Genomic DNA, 20590 nt, shown 5'->3' with positions numbered 1-20590 from the left:
TAAATGTTATTCCTTAAAGCAGATTTGCTTCTCTTTCAGCTAGAGTGAGATAAAAAAAAGCATTCTCCTCTGACAAGGAGGATAAAGAAGGATGAATCAGAAAGCTGATTCATTCACTCTAACTGCAAAACACCGGGCCGCCCGCCTCACTCCCGAGAGTTCGGGATCACATAATGCCTGATATGAAAGGCACTTAGCCAAACTCGACAAATAAATATGCATTTTAAACAGGCAGAAACCCAAGAAACAGGGCCACCTTTATGAGCCCTGGCGCACTGAGATTGTCACAATGATGGAGTTAGGACTCCATGCGCTTACTGTATATCCGAGGTGGGCTGCCAGAGGAATCAGTCTTATTTCCACCATCCGTACCGCTGGAGATAAAGCCACTGGACCTCCCCTCACTCAGACGTCCATTTTTTCATCTCTGATAGTGAGCTTGAAAAACACTTTACCATCAAACATCTAACTTCACATCCCGACAACAAATAAAGCAGGTCAAGTGACGAGGATTTCAATGCCACAAGAACAGTTCAAGCGAGTTATAATGTGAGTTTGCGGTCCATATTGCATGTGATGCAACAAAAACAGTGAAATAATGGCAAGGAACATCTTTCTCTTGAGTTGTCCTTGCGGCCTACAAGCCAAAAACCACATCCCATGTGACAAGTGTATACCGATTTGATTCACAAACAGACGACTCTTATGAGCTGGTTCTGTTTAGTGAATCAAACAAAGCGAACAGTGTAGTCTGACTCCCAAACGAACTACTCTTCTACTGATGAATAGCTAAGACAAATTATGGGTTTAAATTAGTATGATGAATTTCTCACCTAACTGAATCCACCAGTCTTTAATAAAAAAAAATCTGATTTACTTACTGAACCATTATTTTCAGTTGAACAGGTGTCAAAATTAATTTTGCATCAGTATCATTACATGATAATCTATGCATGCCATTAAAGATACACTTTTAATATTTTAAAGATTATAATGTTCAATAAGATTGTGCATATGTTCTTGTTTTTATGTTTGCTGGCCCTGCAAGGATGGGAATGTGTGATTTTTGCAGCATACGGCATGCATTGCACAGGGGAAGCAAACTCATATTTAAATTTAATGTGGAAGCAACTGTTTTCAAGTATGTAGATTTATACGCATCCAAAAACTCAAGCTGTCTTTTTCAGGCCCACACTACACTGTGTGTGTGTGTGTGTGTCTGTGGTCTCCCATCAAAAATAGCATATTTAAATGTTATCACAGCTCTGCCAGTGAACTCCTGTTACATCACTGCACAAGAGGTCATGTCATACGCTGCATCTTGTTTGTACAGTTCCCAGAGATAAAACAGACATGAGAGGAAAGGGGGAGAGAAAAAAAAAGAAAACAACCCCCCGCTCTTTTGCCCAGAGGCACCAGAATTCTCGGCTTAACACCGAGGCATAATTCATCGCAACTTGAATTAAATTACATCGGAGACTTGGGGCTCCCGTACATTATTGATACACTTACAGCTATTCCATCTGACACAGAAATCTATATTCACCAACAAAAAAAGAAAGGCTGTCAGAGGCTATTTATGCCTCCCAAACAGAATGTCTGTTTCAACAGTGTGTTACAGTGGGAACTCTGGTAAGCACATACAGATAAAATGAACAAAAAAAAACTTCAACAGACAAAGGACTTCACATTTAATCATGGCTTTGCTCTGGTGCAATTTTAACAGTAAAACACCCTTACACACAGGCTCGTTCTTCATCTTATCACACGTTTACCTTCGCATTTATATCAATGTGTTCGCACCTCCTGCTTCACCCTACCTAGATATAATTCCCAAACAGTAAGGTACTATATTTGACAAGGTCAATTAAGTAGAGGTGCATTCCATAAAATAAGTGTATATTTATTTCAAATTACCGCTTAAAAGTTTGGGTTTAGTAGATTTTGTTTTTTTAAGACTTTTATTTTCACTAAGACTGTGTTTACTAAGTCTCTGATGTCCCTTAAGTCTAAATGTGAAGTTTTAGCTCAAAATACCCCACAGACCAATTTTTTGGGGGCTGAGCAAAAACGTGCCATTTTGTGTGCCTTTAAATGCAAATGAGCTGCTGCTCCCACCTCATTTTAAGAAGAGGGCGGAGCTTAAGAGCTCATGTAACAACAAAACAGGACAATCTCACGCACTGAAAATGCCAGAAACTGTCAGTAGCGTTCAAGCCTTATGTTCGAACCGGAGTCGGACTATGATGCTTACAGAGCCAAAGAATATATGCTCTATGGAGACAGAACAGGCGTAGTTTACTTTAATTACGGTTATAACTTATGTTGTCATCTTGCTTTAATCCACTATTAGTACAAGCCTGTTGTAGCGGACCCCATCCGAATGATGACCAAAACTTTACTGATGAGTTTTATGAAGTTTATTGAACATCACACAAAAGATGAAGCGTCCGTTTTCACTCCAGAAAATCCCCGTAAGAGCTGAATAAAACAGTAGCGCTCATTAAAGTCTTATCTTATATAAACTCTCTCTCCCTTGTATTATCATCAACATACACAGTGAATTACACAAAAACACTTTTTATTAGCTGGATCACGAACAGTTGGTACAGATCCATCCTTGAGTAACAACTTTGTAAACCTGCTTTGTTTTGACCCTTGTTCACAAAGCAATGTGGTGCAAAATTATTTGCGCAGACACAACGAATTTAGGTATATTGGGGGGCGCATTCCCTTCAAAAAAAAAAAGTAATCCACTGTCTCTTCAGCGGCTCTGATGTCTGGAGTAGATGAAGACTATGTTCACTCTTACATCCAAAAACAAAACACCACAAACTCTAACGAGACATTCTTGTCGCTACAGCTGCTCCAGCGTGGAGAAAATGGCTGACAGTGTACAACTCGCTCAGGCCGGAAACTAGTCCATCAGCAGTCGTGGACGGGGCCTAAGCAATGTGACGTCAAATTGCTCAGAAAATGAAAACAACTTTTTCTATGAGACTGTTGAGGTTTTATGGGGATTAAAAAAAAGGATTTGTATCATTATAGGGTGGTTGTGTACACACACTGCTAACGCACATTTATGTACCCTTTAATGAGTAAAACAAAAAGTAAAAAAAAAAAAAATGTATGTGGAATGACCCTGCTTTTATATTCTTATATATATATTCTTATTATATATTTTATACGCACACACACATTCACACTCTTTTTCCTTTGCTTTTTTCCGCCCTTCTATTTAAGTTGTGAATGTGCTGAATCTCCTCCTTTCTTTGTTGTGACATTTCCAGATCTCGGAGAGCTCTCCGGAAACAGCCTGCTCCATTACAACCGGCTGAATTACTGTAATCTTTTCAAATATCACAATCCCCTTCCATTAGCCCAACCTACTCTTAAGATACTGTGACAGGAGTGTGTAAATACATCTACAGTCACCGCACACAAAGCGAAAATAAACATCTATTAGATAAAAAGGGCTAAACAGATCTGGGTGATTAGAGCGGGGGACAAATAAACAGACATACTTTGAAATGTGCTTAGCTGCTATTTACAAAAAGAAAAAAGTACAAAGTCCTATATAAAGGGTTTTCACACACGCTTTGGTTAGTTTACTTAATTTCTTTACTGTTAAACTCGTTTATAAACACGTTTCCCTATAATGCTGGTGTTTTGCTAAATATTTTGTACATAAAATACTAAACTTATACATAAAAAATATTTTGTGGCCCAACTGTGGGCGGTGCTTAGTTTCACAAATTAGTAGGCTACTTGGACTGGTCTAATTTGAACCTGAAAAGTAAAACTGCTACTTGACGCACATTTTTTAAGGACTGAACTCCATACAATGAAAGTAACTGAGGTACAAACAACATTGGTTTCCAATATATGTGACCCGTGCTGGCAAAATGAGTCTGAAAGCAGACGGGCTAATTACGAGCTACAGGCAAAACAAGTGAAAAATGTCAATTTTGGTCGAGTTTGAGGTCTTCACAAAAATTTGTTCATTAAGCCCTCGTCTAGCGATCACAATGCTCCAAATAGTTATTAAACATCTATAAGTCTCTTTATTTGTACATTTCTGAGAGGAGTATGTTTCCTTTGTCCAATTGAAAAATTTAGTTTTTGCTCGCTTCTAGACGACTGGCGGTTCCCCTCAGCACAAGTTTGGTATCGTTTTAAAGCGCAGCATTCCAACTTTGTGAATATTCATAGCGAATTCTTGATGGTGTGAGTCTGAACCAATGAAAGGTGATTTTCAAACTCATGCTGCTGTAAGCTAAATTATCTTACCCGCGCAGACTGACACATCCGAAGCGTGCAAAGACGCCTCAGACAGCGCGTGATCCCGACATACACACATACACAGAATTACAGTATTTCGAAACATCTGTCTTGGCGTGTATTCACACAAACATTATCTGTTATGTCTTAAGTGAACATTTGGTTAATTGTTGGGGAAAAACATCTGATGTGTAACATTACATCCATGCATGACAGTAGGTCTTATTATAGGGTGTCTGTTTCATTAATGTTAATCAAACAATTGTGGTATCATGAAAAAAAAGGATGAATATATATTTTTCCTATATTTAGTTTTAACTTGGTTTGTGCCAAATTTGGGGTTATTACCAGGTATTTTAAGGTATGGTTGCTTGGTGAATTTGTTTTGGAACCTTCAGAAAACTAGATTTTTCTCCAAATTGACTTTGCTGACTCTATTGACTTCAAATAAGAGTAGCTCAGTCATTTTTTGTCTTATTCCAACAAATCATACATCATTTTAAAGGATTTTTAATAGAGAATGTGAATGAAAATTTGCTCATTGCAACTCATTTTGCCAGCACGGGTAACAAACACACACACACACAGTATACTATATATATATATATATATATATATATATATATATATATATATATATATATATATAAGAAAGTAGGGCTGCACAATGTATCGTTTTAGCATCGATATTGCGATGTGTGCATCTGCGACAGTCACATTGCAGGATGTGCGATGTCAAGTAGGCTAAAGGGATTGTACTTGATCCGTACGGGCCGGCTGCCCCGCGGTTCGGAGCGCATGTGATTTGCAGATTAATTGCAAAGTTTAACCATCATAGATTGAGTTTATCATTTCCATTTTTAAGTCAATTCAGTTTAAACATCAAGTGCAAGAAGACTGGAACTCGCGCTGTGTTTTGTGTGCACACAGATCCACGCAGACAGCACGTGAAGTTCGTGAACACCAAATTTCCTTTCCTTCCTTATCCATTTTACCGAGATGTGCACGGACGATTAAGTAAAAATGCCCTCTGCGAGTTTCCTAGTAAACGCAGTCGGTTAAGAGTTGTACACAGAGAAAGAAAACGGATGCTTGTCATTACCGGTATTGGATCGGCCTATGTGTATTCGTCTTAAAGTGACAGCAGCCCAATATACCCGCAGCTGTTTGTGTCACCACAGATAATCAAACAACAAAAAAGAAAATCACTTTTGTAGCTTAAGCAAAGATAAACGGTATTAATTATATGAATCCTATTTCATTTATACAGTGAAGACTATGCAGTATTTTACATTTGATTATTCAATGTCTGTACCTGAATTATACAGTTAATGTACCTGAAAAACACAAAGCACTGCTTATTTCATCGGTGTCTTTGTTCTATTGTATTCATCTATGCTTGTAATTTGTTTAGTATTTTCTATGCAAATGCACTCCCAAAATCCCTCCAATCATCCTAGAATGATTAAATATTTACAAATAGAGCTGTTCAAATCATCAGGTGAAATTGTTTTCATATCGTATTATATATATATATATATATATATATCAGAAAAACAAAATAGCGCAATGTCATTGTTTTCCAATATCGTGCAGCCCTAGAAGAAAGCAAGGTTTAGAATGATACGAATGAATGGTGCGTAAATGGCAGAATTAAAAAATGATCTTATAAATCTAAATATTTGTTGCAGACTATTTTCACCTCAGTATTTGCAGCTGTAGGCAAAAACACTCCAGCTAAGCTAAAAATGATTCGTGCTTTGAGCCACATACTGTATATATTTTTAAATTCGACATTTCTCAGCAAATCCGAATTCAAATATTTAACCAGACTCAGTTTCGGTGTGCGCCTGCTAAATGAAGCAGGCATGAAAGCACACTAACTCTGTACTGTCATCGCTGTTTGCACCACATCTTGAAGATAGATTCAGAGAGCCGCAAGCCTGCAGGCCCCAAAAAAAAGAAAGAAAAAAAAAAAAGGCGGTCATTTTCTCCCTTCGAGAACTGACACTTTTTCCCTCTTCTCTCCTCACAGCGGTAGATTATCTTCCAATGATAGCGCAGGCCGGGGCCTCAGCGCGGCAAGGCAGACACTAAATTGGCCTGCCGACACACTCTGCACTTATCATACATGCTAATGGCCCGGCTCGCTGTGGGCAGGCGGCAATCCTGGCTGGGCGGCCGGGGCACACTGAGACAGAAGGGCGGGAGCGGAAACCGAAATGAGAGCGACAACCTCCACACTGCCTGCAGGAGGCAAGGGCACCGCCAGGGAGGACATGAGCACAGAATTCACATCATCCTGCTGCAGGCACGCATGGGTATGGTGCGGCATTGCTCTTTACGCGTTAGGGGCGAGGAGGGTATTGACCAAGTACTTCATCGCTTAATAACAGGCGGATAAAGGAAAGGATGTGTTCCTGAATATGATGTGACGAGAGATGACTTATGCAGTCCATACTGTTCCAAGGTTGGAGAGGTGATGATTTCCCAGAGAGAAAGAGAGAGAGAGGCAGCGACAGAGAATCAAAAAAAAAAAAAGAGAGGGAGATACCATGTGCAGTCATATGTCCATGAGAACTCCCAGAGAGAGGGTTTGCATGGGGTCAGGATACAGTCACTTCTTCCATGGTTTCAAACAGCCACCAGTCTATAAATAACACTTCCTGGACTGGTACCTAAAATTAGCCTGCTATTGAATTCTCCCTCATTTAGCTATGGGTCACAATGGTCCAACATCCCACTAGAGATGATTAGTGAGATTGAGTATTTATTTTTAGTTTTGGTATTTTTATTGCGACATCTTTAATTTGCATACTGTACTTAAACTGTTAGCATTTTGCATAGTAAGGGTCATTCCCACTATGCACTTTCATATCCCTATTGGAAAATTATTGGAAAAAAAGTATATCATTTATAAATATAAAAAAATTATAAAAAAAATTATTTTTATAAAAAATCTATAAAAACATGTATATAATATAAACTCTCTCTCTCTCCCTCTCTCTCTCTCTCTCTCTCTCTCTCTCTATATATATATATATATATATATATATATATATATATATTTCACAATTCGATTTGATTTTGATTCGATTCAATGTTGATAATTTTGGATATCAGGTACAATACATGGCAAATTTTCTCAAGGAAAACAAATCTCTTAACTAATGCTGTAACTGGGAGTCAGTAGTAGCCTACTATAATAGTGAAGGTAAAAATGAACTGATTTGTATACAAACACTTAAATTACACTTTTTTTCCTTTTTTTTTTTTACAATAATAAAGTTATATGAAATATAAACTAAATGGTGGATGTCATAAAAAAAACTTGCCAGATTTATCCAAACGTGCATTAAATATTGAAGAACATTAAAAATGATAATGAATATGTAATGTGGTGCATATATTTAGCAAAATGCTCCTCTCTAGAGTTAATTTTTCTAGCTGACTAACAAGTTTATGGTCACTGCATTTGTTTTTTCTGAGGTAGGCCTAAATGTGACGTTACATAACATTGTTAACAAGCTGTTTTACTGATGTCTTTCCACGGTTGAAACACTGATTGAGCGATTCCATGTGACATGATACGGATTGTGATAAGCTTGTACTCTATATTTTAACACACTTTTTTGAAATCTGAGACTTTGTTTCATATCAATAGTAACAAAGCACAAAGATTATTGCGATTTATTTAATGGGATGTGCGCTACAATGTTCCATTTATTCATCAACTGAAAACAGGATGACTAGCCTAATCGATTCTAGGGATTTAAGAATTGATATTGGTTCGTTAAAATGAGAATCGATTAATATAGAGAAATCAATATTTTTTACCCAGCCCTATATATAGCATATATTACTGGTCAAACGTTTGGAATAATTCAATTATATACTTTTGACCAGTAATATACTGTATATGATGATATTATAATATATATATATATATATATATATATATATATATATATATATATATATATATATATATATATATATATATATATATATATATATATATATATATATATATATATCAAAATATAAATAATATCATGTGACCAATTATAAATAATATCCTGTTGATAGGATAATATGTACTGTATATCATATGAACTCACATTTCATACAGATAGAAATCAGATTAGTTTTAATAACAGTATAACAGCATACAAAATTATAATATAAAATAATTAGGCTATATAAAAATGGTACAAATGCATATAAAATAAACAATTTAGCATGGTATGAATTATTAAAATGCATGATTTCCATCTATTAAAATGACAAATAACAAATTCGTATGAATTCTTTTTTATCACAATATAACAATTCAGTGATGTTTGAAGTTGAAAAGGTGCAACATACCAGGAATGACGCATGAAATCCTTGGTCGAAACTATGTTCATGAAACTATGCTCTATAGCAGTCCAGGTGATTTCAACCACTTATCCATTTCACAAAGTATTCCTCATGACAGACAGCACAGGGGGAGATAAAAGTCCCTGGAATGCCTGATAAAATACAGAATGTTCGGAATGGAACTTCAAAAAAAAAAAAGCTCCCACACAGACGTAACAGGATATTATGGCTCTGAGTCTGAATGTGCTGTTCGAATTCGAAAGGGATGGAAAATAGTCAAAACAACCATTAGGGTCGCTCTATTAATAGTGACCCCCTTCCATATCGGTGTAATCTGGAACTAGTCGTGCTGTGCTATCGTTTAATTGTTTTCATTAGTAAAATAATAAAGACAATCTGTGTTTTCTCCCTAAATGATTTACCTCTAAAGTGGACTTACATTTCAAATGAATCTCTAAAGAGAGTTCACTTCAAGGTAATCTCCATCCATCCATGGGATCTAACCTGCCTGCTGGATGCAGCGTTCCTGTCTCCAAGCCTGTGGATCAAGGAAATGTCTTCTGAATGTTTAATGCCTGGCTATATTTCCAGGCCAGATATCAAATGAGCTGATCAGGAAGCCTGGAGTCTGTAGAGACGTTCACCGGTCCAGCTTTCCAGATCCTGGAACCATTTAGGGTCATTTATGGATATCCAGGGCCCTGGCAGCTCGAGAGTGGCCTTACTGGGTCAACAGAGCCTCTCTATAAACAGCTACTGAGCCTGGCTTGTTCTCTGCTCCACAGCCTGGGGTCGAGGGTCACAGATGGTGCCTCTGAAGATGGCGGCTCACCAAGCAGGCAGTCGACGTACAAAGCTGGCATTTCCACAAGCAGAGGGAGATCATTACGGCCGCTGTACAAAATATTCATGATAATAACAATATTACCATGGTCGAATTAGCAAGTCAAATATGCACACAGGCCTGCTAGCAGACGAGGCTTCAGAGACCACTTTGATCTTGTTGGCAAAAGCAACTTGATGATGGCAATTGAAATCAGTAAGAAGAGCAAAAGGAAGGACGTGTTTCTGCCCAACACGCCTTGACCTTTTTCTTGTTTCGTTTTTTTTAAGCCTTTCGTTCCCAGTGTATCATCTGAGAAATGATCTGAACTGAGGGACCATGACAAAGCTGTCATTTTAAGTAAATGTTTTCCCTTCGCCACATTTATCTTTTTCCTAAACCTTCGTGACTGATATTAGCTATGCAAGTAATTCTCCAATGGCCCAATTTAAGCCAGCCAGTCGATCAACAGCGAGGTTCCTGCTACGAGACGCTGGGGGAAACGTGTTAAAAAAAGAAAAGAAATGCAGGCTTTCTCTGGATGCTTGTTGAATAATGAGAACATTTGATGCAATATCATATAAAAATCAATGAAGAGACAGGGGAGAGGCTGGTCACACTGTGTTGTCATGTTTAGAATAAAATACTGGGACACATTATGTCATCAGCAGGGTTTGAGAAGCTACTTTGAAACTAATTCAACTAAGTTTAAACAGTATAAGCTATTTTGCTAAACAATCTCAAACAGGAACACACCAATAAACTTGAGCACATCAACATGTACAATAAACACCCTATTTAAAAACAAAAACACAACCAGTGTAGCCTGGTTCCCCAAAACAAATGAGTCTTATGAGTCTGCTCTTTAAATTAATCGTTTTTGTACACTACCCTTCTTTCAAGAAAAGCAAAAGGAAAACACAACTGTAATGTACCTAAATAAATCATAATCAAATGGCTATCGAATCAGAATCAAATTGATTCGAGAATCAATACTGAATAAATGAAATATCAAAAATGCAGGGACTTCTGTGTAGGAACCTGAATCCGTGAACCAGCTAATTTCATATGAATCATCTGAATGAAAAAACAGCTGAGCTACTGTCATGCTAAAGAATCAATGTAGTTACATTTAGCTGGTTATCTCCCCAACACTGGTCATCAATGCCACAAATCAGTCCTCATCTCGATCTCATGGAAAACTCCAAGAGGCTCATGGTTCTCTGTGATTTGTAAGTTTAAGTAATTGAACTTTACTGACAGCGCTGACCTTCATTAAAAATCCTGCTAACTGGCTGTCATGTAGAATGACACTGGGGTTTGTCCTCATTTGGTGATTCGTCGCGAGCACTGCAAGCTGCATCTGTGGCTCGCCTGCAGATGCCTCAAGGTCAGGAACCGTGTCCCTCTGCTGTCTTTCATTCTCCAAAGCTTGGCAAGACACGGGGAAATCTAATACGAACCGTAGCAGCAAACAGAAAATCATGGGACAGGGCATCAGGTGCCAACATGGAAGAAGCACCCAGGCTTTGATTTTTAAATCTTCTTTCAATCTTTTGCACCACACACTTTTAACAAGCCCCCAGAGTGACTGCCAGATCCTTTCCCAGTCTTCCCTGGCTGAGGGAATTGTGACGGTGGGAACGAGACAGGCCTTTACTCCCAGCCTGGCAGACAGGGATCCAAGACACAATTTCATGGTTTGTGGCTGGTGCACCCCAGTGACTTCTCATCCCCTTGAAAGCAGGCTGGTCGGGGATAGGGATGACACCCCCCCACCCCCACCCATGTGCGCACGCACCCATCAGCCCTGTCACCCTTACTGTACGCTGCCCATTATATGCACCCATTCTGCTTCCAGGATCAAATATTAATCCTGGCCCCCGAATTGAAAAATTGCAAAGAGGTGAAACCAACTCACCATTTTATTATTGATTTCGTGAAAATGAATCTCGCAGACCTTTTCCACCACATCCTCGTTCTCGAAAGTTACAAAGCCGAATCCTGTGAAGAAGGAGAGGATGGGAGAAGGGGAAGAGAGAAAACAGGGGAAGAAAGGAAGGAGGGAGAAAAAAACAGCTCATGATTGAAGTGAACCAACACAGAAGCAGTTAAATGAACAGGAAAAAAGCAACAAATATCTGTTGATTGCTATTATCGTATGGAGCAGGCATAAATGAGCCATTGAATCGTGCAGCAATCTTCGTTTTATCTGGTCCTAATGCCATGCAAATTATGTATCTAGTACAGAGCAGGAACTCTTTTGCTGTTAAAATGATGAAGTCCTGGGCACTATTAAAATAGCTTTGAGTCTGCTCCTCAGAGATGGAGGAAGCTCAAAGCTGTTTTAATGGGATTTGTAGAGCCAGCCGGCATGTGAATTCCATTACCAAATATTTGATGTTTCTTTGCGAGTTTTTCAATACGTGACACACTATTTTTCCTCATTCCTAAGTGAGTGCCTCTACTGAGGATCCATTTTCACCTCAGAGAGCACAACAGAGCCACACAATCCATAAGGAACGGGGAACATCCTGTGATCAACACCAACAACAACAACAAAAAAATACTCAAACCCATTGAGATAGAGTCTCAAACTCGACCTGATCAACATTTAAATTAAGAGATGCTCAAAATCTGTATGAAAGTCATTCTATGTATGAATCACATTCTTTATGTCATTTTGAATAGCTTGGGATATGACAATTGCAACTAGATGGCAGAGACTATCTTTCTTCATAACCAAAAAAAAAACAAAAAAAAACATTTTGTTAGGGTGAAAAGAATATCTATAGAAATAAATATCGTAAAATGTCATAATAATTATGACAGAATATTTTGAAGTTGTGGGGGTTACGCCTCACACAAACACACTCTCACACTTAAGTGTGCTGTGCTCTACAAGCCTTCAAGTAACAGCAACAAGAAGAGCCAAGATTGAGGACTTGCCCTGCTGCTTTTAGACAAGGCGTTTGGCTTTAAGAAAGTGAGAGATAAGTCCCGGGGTCAACAGGTCAAAGGGGTTGACAGCAAACCCAAAACAGGAAGCCGTGGAGCCCCTCTCAACACCGGCCGTGATAAGAGCAGATGAAGAGGCGGGAGGGATGATAAGAGGGCATGGGATAAACAAGCCGGTGGCCTCTGGTCCAGTGCCGCGTGACCTCTCAGTTATTACACGTACAGTTTGTTTTGTTTGGGGAAGAAAACACCAGCTGAATTATCTGCTCCCTGACTCCATGACAGTAGAATCAACTCCTCGCCCTGCTGGGGTAAGCACAGAGGTGGATTGCGTGCTGTTTAAAATCGACAGAACGCCATAGCTGTGCTGACTGATGGAGTATTAGCTACGCTACAGCCGCATGAGGGCTTTGTATTGGGGCATGAGGTAATTAAGGGCAATTATTGTATGTACAGGCTGTAGGGGTGATCTACGGTCATTGCCGCATTGTCATATTCTTCAAAGTTGGATGACGGCCAGTACCCCCTCATCGACCCTTCAGCCCGGGCTTAGGCGGCCTCGAGGGTTGACATCATTGACAGGAAGTGAGTTATAGAAGCAGCCGCCCCATGGGAGGATGCTGGAACAAGATTCACAGCCAATTACCCAGTGACCTCTTCTCTCACAATGGCTTCCTGTACAAGCCTATTAGAGCTTCCAGTGACTGATCAGACCTGATGATTCGATGCAGGCTGGACCAGGTCCTCCCTTTGCTCCGTTGCCCTGTCTAGCTTGCTCCACCTTTCCTAGCAAGGATCTAGGGGGGTGAATAAATGTAGGTGGTTGTAGTGTAAAAGTAAAAGTTTGACTTAATTCATGTCATTAAATACTGCCAAGCAGGCCCACAATGTCAGCCAATCAAAAAAAAGATGTCACTGTTTGTGCGGCATTCACATATGAATTTGAATTGTTAACAAACAAGAACTGCATAAGATAGAAAAAAAGATACGGTAGATGAACGAACGAGATAGATAGATGTGACATTTGCAGTGCTTTCTTTCGTAACCAGACGCTGCATGCAAAGCACAGACTAACTCTTTAAAGAGCACCAATGCACATGGAAGAAACATCCCTGGTGATTTCAGCCCAGAGACATTTACATGTGTCTGCAGGCCCCAGGCTGATGGGGCTGCCTTTGAAATCATGAGAGGCAGTTAGTTTTCCATCTCGGGCCTCTGCGCCCTTATCAGCCGCACAGCGACCAGTTCTGACAACCAACAAATCAGCTGTCAGGAGCAATTTCTCAGCAGCCGGGAGGGAGCTGGCACGCATTGGGTGGTTCGGGGAGGCCGTCGGCTGCGGAGAGGAGGGGGCGGGGGTTACAGTACCTGCACCCCAGCAGGAAGCATCTGAAACTGACATTCCCTTGCCAATTGACAGATCTACTATCAATCCCATAATTCACACTGCCCAAACACATAGAGGTGAGACTAGGGATATATTTAAAGGAACTTACAAGAAAAATCTAGTTATAATATCAGGGTAATGTTAAATGACAGGACTAGTTCCATCTGAGTAAGCAGGTTTCTTTTTTGATTAATTTGGTATACAATGTGTGCAGAACGTCTGCAGTTGTAACACTACGTTCACCATTTATTTCTACTGGACCCACAAAGGTTATGAAACAATTTCCTATTTTAAAGAAAATTCCCATTTCTTAATTATTTTAACTGAAATGAAATGGGGTTCAATTGAATTTTAATGTATTAAAATTCATATTATATATTTAAAATTATAATCACATAAATTACATTTTATAAAAATAAATAATAAAATTTAAAAAAGAAATGGAGTAATAAATGTGCTGATGTCCATGTTTTCTATAGGGTTATAAATGAAATAAAATAAAAACAGATGAAAGAGTTAAAACCATCTCTGACCTCCTCAATATGTGATCCGTGCTGGCAAAATGAGTCACAATGAGCAAATTTTCTACAATGAGTTATCAGACAAAAAATGACTGAGCTACACCTGTTCAAAGTCAATTTTGAGAAAAGTCGAGTTAAACGTTTTCTGAAGGTTTTAAACCAAAATCACCAAGCATCCAAATCCCTGGTAATAACACCAAATTTGGCACAAATCAAGTCAAAACCCATACCTATAGAAAAAATATATATTCAACTGTTTTTCCCATGATACCACAATTGTGTGATTTACATTAACGAGATAGACAGCCAATATATTAAGACCTACTGTAATACATGGATCTAATATAATGTTACACATCAGATGTTTTTCCCCAACAATTAACCAAACGTTCACGTAAGACATAACAGATAATGTTTGTGTGAATACTCCCTAAGACAGATATTTTAAAAAACTGTAATTCTTTCTGTGTATGAAGTATATCGGGATTGCGCGCTGTCTGAGGCGTCTTTGTGCGCATGCTTCGGATGTGTCAGTCTGCACGAGTAAGATAATTTCGTTTACATTATGAGTTTGAAAATCACCTTTCATTGGTTCAGACTCATGCCATCAAGAATTCGCTATGAATATTCACAAGGTTGGAATGCTGCACTTTAGAATGATACCAAACTTGTGCTAAGTGGCTAACAAAAAAAGGCAATTTTTCATGGATTCTTAAAACAAAGGAAATATTTAGGAAGGTACACCTCTCAAACAAACAAAGATGTTTAATTACTATTAGGAGCATTGGGATCACTAGACGAGGGCTTAATGAACTCATTTTTGTGAAACTTTGTGACTTTTCAGAGTTTTCAGATCAGCAAAGAACCAACACTGCCAAACACAATCTCTAAATGCATCAAGTATAGCAGGAAAGATCAGGTAACGATCCCTCAGGCTGTCTTTGTCAGAGTTCAGGGCGCTATCGGCAGGGTGAGCTCTCAACCGGGCATTGGAAATGGCAGCAAATCAAAAACCTTCAGTGCTCCTAATGACAAGACCAGCGCCGCTAACAGGATCTCTTAATGAAAGAGTGCCAATATCGTGGGCCCTTCTCCACATCCCCTGCAAAGTCAAGCGAAGGAGAGGACGGGAACAATGCAAAACAACAGCTGCCTCGGCTCTGGTGGAGGAGACGTCGCATTTTTCCGCCTCAAACACCCCGAGGCATTATCTCGCTCAGTTAGTGACTTAACCACTCTGAACAGGCCATTTCCTTACATTGGAAACCACTTCTGCCTTACAGCCCACCTACACCAACGCAACGCACCTACAACACGACACGCACATCTGTTTTGAAGCGGTACGCTTGAGGGGAAAAAAAAACGCTTTTTTTTCTTTTTTCGCTTAACTTGTCTTGAGATCCCTCAATGACAACACATGGATTTCCAATCTTGGGGAGGATAATAAGTGTTAGTGGCTATTACGGAGGCGTCTGGCTGCCATCTCACACTTATTAGCCAGAGCGAAGCAGGCTGGGTCTCAACAGACACCCAGACATTCACAGCCTCTTACAAAACAAAGAGCCACTGCCACGCTGAATGCCAGTCCCCCTCGGAGCCCAGCACAAATAAAATTAAAATGCTAAATCAATGAGCCTTCCTCTGACCTTTGCTTAAAAAGCTGAGGGTGCCTGGAGCAGTTCGATGTATTTAAAGGGAAGAGGTACACAACCGAATCAGATATTATTACGGCCACCTCGTATCCTTTCCAGAGACCAGAGATGGTAAATAGATTGTGTGTTGCATATTAAACGGCGGGGGGAAATGGCATGCCTATGGAACATCTCATGAATGCACGGACACGCTCGCAAGCGCGCGCACGCAAAATGGCGCGGATGGAGGATCACATGAATCTGTGATTCATACAATGGTATGCGAGATCAGATGCTGAATAATATATGACCACAAGATGAGCTCAGGAGGGGGAATGCTAAAACAAGCCAAACACTTGACAAAAAGTCCTGAGTGCCACAAAAGTTTGGAACCTCACAACCTTCATGTGCACTGTATTGAACTGTGGCACTTACACGGATGCAAATTCCATTCCGGCTCCAGTCCGTTCTGTATCATTTCCAGATTTTATTCCCCAAAACATTTTTACCAGTTAAATTTCCATGATTTAAAGTTGTCAGTGATTGGAGTTTTTGCTCTATGCGAGTGAAACCTCCAGGCGAAAAAATAATATTTTAGATCTGAGAAACACTTATATTCACTACAGACAAATCCATGAATGTCAATAACTTTACCAGGCCTGAAAAATGACCCTTTTCAAATTTCCTGACATTTCAAGGTCTTTCATGATCTTGGGAACCCTGTATAGGTTTAGTTTTAATCTTAGGTAGCCTACCCCACAGTCGACACCAAACCAGAAATGTGTTCCTTTAAAAACATGTAATACTATTTCTCACACAATTTAATATAATTGGAATGGCCACAATTTCCTTTTCATTATTATTCATTATTTTCCTGGTCATTATAATACAGATTAATAAAAAAAAATGAAATCAATCATTAATGAGGCTTAAAAACAGGCTCACGTGGATTCTTCACAGTGCCATCTACACACACTGACAATGTTACCAATAAATAAAAAAGTCAAAATAAAAGGCCCAAAATGAATTCAGTTTCAGCTACATTTAGGTCCCTTACAGCAGAGAGGAAACGTATGACACAGCTGCATGGCATGATTTCTGAACCTCACCCTGTAATAAATGCTAAGCTGCTTTTTAAACACTGTTTGCTGAATCTGAGGCATAAACACCAGGCCAGTGACATCAGCACCTCGGTCTGTAGCGGGTGGGTGGCTGCCACAGTGGGGAAGTGACAGGGCAACAATCCGCTACATAAGTTATCTTATGTCTGCGTGTGTGAGACGGCAAGCATATGTCTCTTTGTTCGTGTCTGGGAGCGAGTGCACGAAAAAAGCTTTTTTTGGGGGGGGGGGGGGGGGGGGGGGGGGGGGGTGTCTGTGCTAACAAACACTTTGCCCTGGAAGCGAAAAAGGGAAAACAATTGTGATGCATCCAGACAACAAGTTACAGCAATAAAATCAAAGCCAGTGTCAATTAATTTCTCTCCACTCTGATAAATGGGGCCCTTTTCTCATCTATTAATAATGAGAGCAGAAAGCACCACAAGAACATCTGTCAATGAGTTTCATTTTTTCTCCCGGCAGACAGTTGGCTGTCTCCGGCGCTCACATGTGCTGGGAGGAGCTCAATTCTTTCGGCCTGAAGACACCCAAGGGGAGTGGAGAGAATGATCCTTAGGAGTCAATAAATAGATTGGCATGCATCGATGGGAGTTTGCGGCCTTATTTACACATCCGCTTAATCAAAAAGAAGACGGGCAGGGAGAAAAGTAGCCTCTCGGTAAGCTCTCTGGAACTTGGAACTCTTGTAAACTAAATGAGACTAGACAGCGTAATCGATTGTAGCTCCAGCCACCCCACTACATTATAATGACTTGGGAGAGAGGTATTGCTCTTGGAGAAACCGAAGGGAGGACCTAAAAAAGAATTTGGGGTGGGAAGGGAGAGAAGTGTATAGAACAAAAACTTCTCGAAGCTGAGCGCCATCACTGACACTTTATTAATCTTTTACTCCAGCAGTGGTAAATGGATCTCAAGGGTGTGGAGATAAACTAAGCGGCAATGCTAAAACCAGCGGGGCAAATTAATGCACCTGCCATTGGCATGTTAAGGAACAAGTTCTATTAGCACGAGTAAATAAACACGCCAGCGTTTAATGTGTACTCTATAACAGTGAGATATATATAAATACAATAGACATTTGAGCAGAAAATAAAACCGTGAATCTCTATGCATTTATAACAACATATCAAACCGAGTGGAATTTATATTTAAGTAAAGATGGCGCAAAACATTTTCTGAGAAAAACTTTTGACAAAAAAATGTGTATGTTTGTATGTAGTATGGTTTTAAATGATAAAACAATAGATATACTGTTCAAAATAAAGGAACACAGTACTGGTTTGGTGTCAGTGAAGTACTTGAGCCTTCCTGATGGGGCAGTTGAGCACAAAACAGTTGGAAAACACAGATGTACAAGAAGTGTTTGCAATCACATCTAGGGAAAGTGTGTGAAAGATCTGGGGAGTGATCTTATGATGGGGTGCCCTATCTTCGGGAGAAAAAAAACCCCATTAAGGTCACTGCCGTACCCTCGCAAGTGGCACTGAAGATTAATGTCAACATTAGGCCCTCCAAAAGCCACCTAACTAAAATACCAGCCACTTCAGAAGCAGCCATTCCTCCCTAATGGCTAATGATCTGAGTCCTTCCTCCCTCATTACAGAAGACGGATGAACGGAGAGGTGCGATATGTGCACAGTCAGCAGGGTACATCTGCACGAATAGTGGAGCACAGCTCAGATAGAGAGAGAGAGAGACAGACTTTTTCATCAAGCCAAACCTTTTATTCAATTATTTCTATTAAATCAATGGAGTAAAATCATATCACAAGTTGAAAGTAAACGATAACCTACCAGATCATCCCAAGTTAGAACTAAACTTTTCATGTGCGAGTATCTCTATGACCCCTGTATCTTCTAAAGAAGCACTGATAATCAGCAGTCCTTCATCTGAGCAAATGTATCATAACCAAAATATTTTGAAGGAAAAGACTGAAAACTAGATGATAGATAGATAGATAGATAGATAGATAGATAGATAGATAGATAGATAGATAGACAGACAGATAGAGACAGAAAGACAGATAGATATACAGACAGACAGACAGACAGAGACAGAAAGACAGATAGATATACAGACAGATAGACAGACAGAGACATACAGACAGACAGGTAGATAGATAGACAGACAGACAGACAGACAGACGAGGGTTAAACAGCTGATTGAGCTTTATCAACTTAATAAAAGCTCCTCTGCTCTCTATGTATTTGAAGATGAAAACATCATAATAAATGTCTACAGATGATAAGATCAAAAGGTAAATAAAAGGATGCGGGAAAAAAAAGGTACATACCTCGTAGAGTCGCTTCTTTACAATTACAAGCAAAGTAAGGATTAGAGGATGTAAGATTTTAACAATGTTTTAATTTATTGTGAATATTACTTGAAAAATCTCTCTGAACTCCAAAGACCTCCCACATATCGCGCACCATCTGGTCTTTCACTCGACTCTGCATGATTATCTGAGTCATTACAATTCAACATATTGCTATCTTTGATACATTTTTCTGTGACTAATATAAATGAAGCCAACTGTAATTTCAGTGCTAGTTACATTTGATTGTCAACACGCCAAATGGCATAACAAAACAGGGGGAGTAAAAAAAACAAAAAAAAACACCAAAACAAACAAATATCTCTAAAAAACCAAACCAAAAAATCTATTCCCTCACAAATGATTGAGCCATCTTTTCGCAATCATCCCCTAACATTTATCCCATTCTCATCTTTAACTATGCGAATTAGGCTTTCATTGTGTTTGTGGCGGTTCGACTGGCTCTGACAGGGCCGGTAATGAAGAGCCATATGGGACGCCGCTTTGAGCTCGATGCTTTCTGACAGTTCTTTCTTTCATAATCCATAAACTCCACGCAGTCTGCTGCCTTTTTCACAGGCGCTGGAGCAACAAGTCCAATTTCACCCATCTCCCCTGCAAACAGGCTAATGTGATTACACTTGCATCAAAACAATTTGAGCCTTAATTACAGCAGACACATCAAGGCGAGGGCCATGATAGGAATTTCTCAAAGGAAGCAATTGGCATGACGAATTAAGGAGAGAGAGATTCATAAAAAAATAAAAACATTTGATAATGCGGTGTTCACTAGTGCAAATGCCAGTGGCGGGAGCCGGAGCCGGGCCCCGGTGTTCACCCCTCAAGAGTAAAATAAAATTGATCCATCTCACCGGAAAACGATTCCATCAGAGTGCCTAATTATACTCTCTACAACAGGTGGTCTTTATGCCGGTATTGAGCGCTATTGAGGTTTCTCTCTGGGTTATCGTGTGAGCCACAGAGATTCGGTAACATCGTTAATCCGATGGTTTAAATCAGGATTGATACGAAACAAAAGAATACACGTGTCTGTTCTCAGGTGTGAGAGGTCACAGGTTAGGACGTGGATGTGTAGGAGTCGGTCTTTCTCAATAGAGTGAGCGAGAAAGAGCTCTTCCTCTATCTGCCGCTGAATAATGCATTCGGTGCATTTCACCTTATCTATCTCCTC

The 20590-nt window shown here is 39.6% G+C and overlaps 1 protein-coding gene across 22 annotated transcripts in view; it reads right to left on the bottom strand.

Moving 5' to 3' along the window:
• Positions 1 to 20590, bottom strand: part of msi2b (musashi RNA-binding protein 2b) — a 245566-nt gene that overhangs the window by 60169 nt on the left and 164807 nt on the right. For all 22 annotated transcript variants that reach the window (XR_013797153.1, XR_013797154.1, XR_013797155.1 and 19 more), the window contains exon 8: positions 11388 to 11470. Coding sequence is in view for 16 of the 22 variants with exons in the window: in XM_079609469.1 (XP_079465595.1) it covers positions 11388 to 11470 (83 nt within the window). In the remaining 6 variants the exon portion in view is untranslated. The remainder of the gene's footprint in view (positions 1 to 11387; positions 11471 to 20590) is intronic.

Source organism: Phoxinus phoxinus (genome assembly GCF_949152265.1).
Source record: "Phoxinus phoxinus genome assembly, chromosome: 4".
NCBI lineage: Eukaryota > Metazoa > Chordata > Actinopteri > Cypriniformes > Leuciscidae > Phoxinus > Phoxinus phoxinus.
This window is presented reverse-complemented; position numbering and strand designations above follow the sequence as displayed.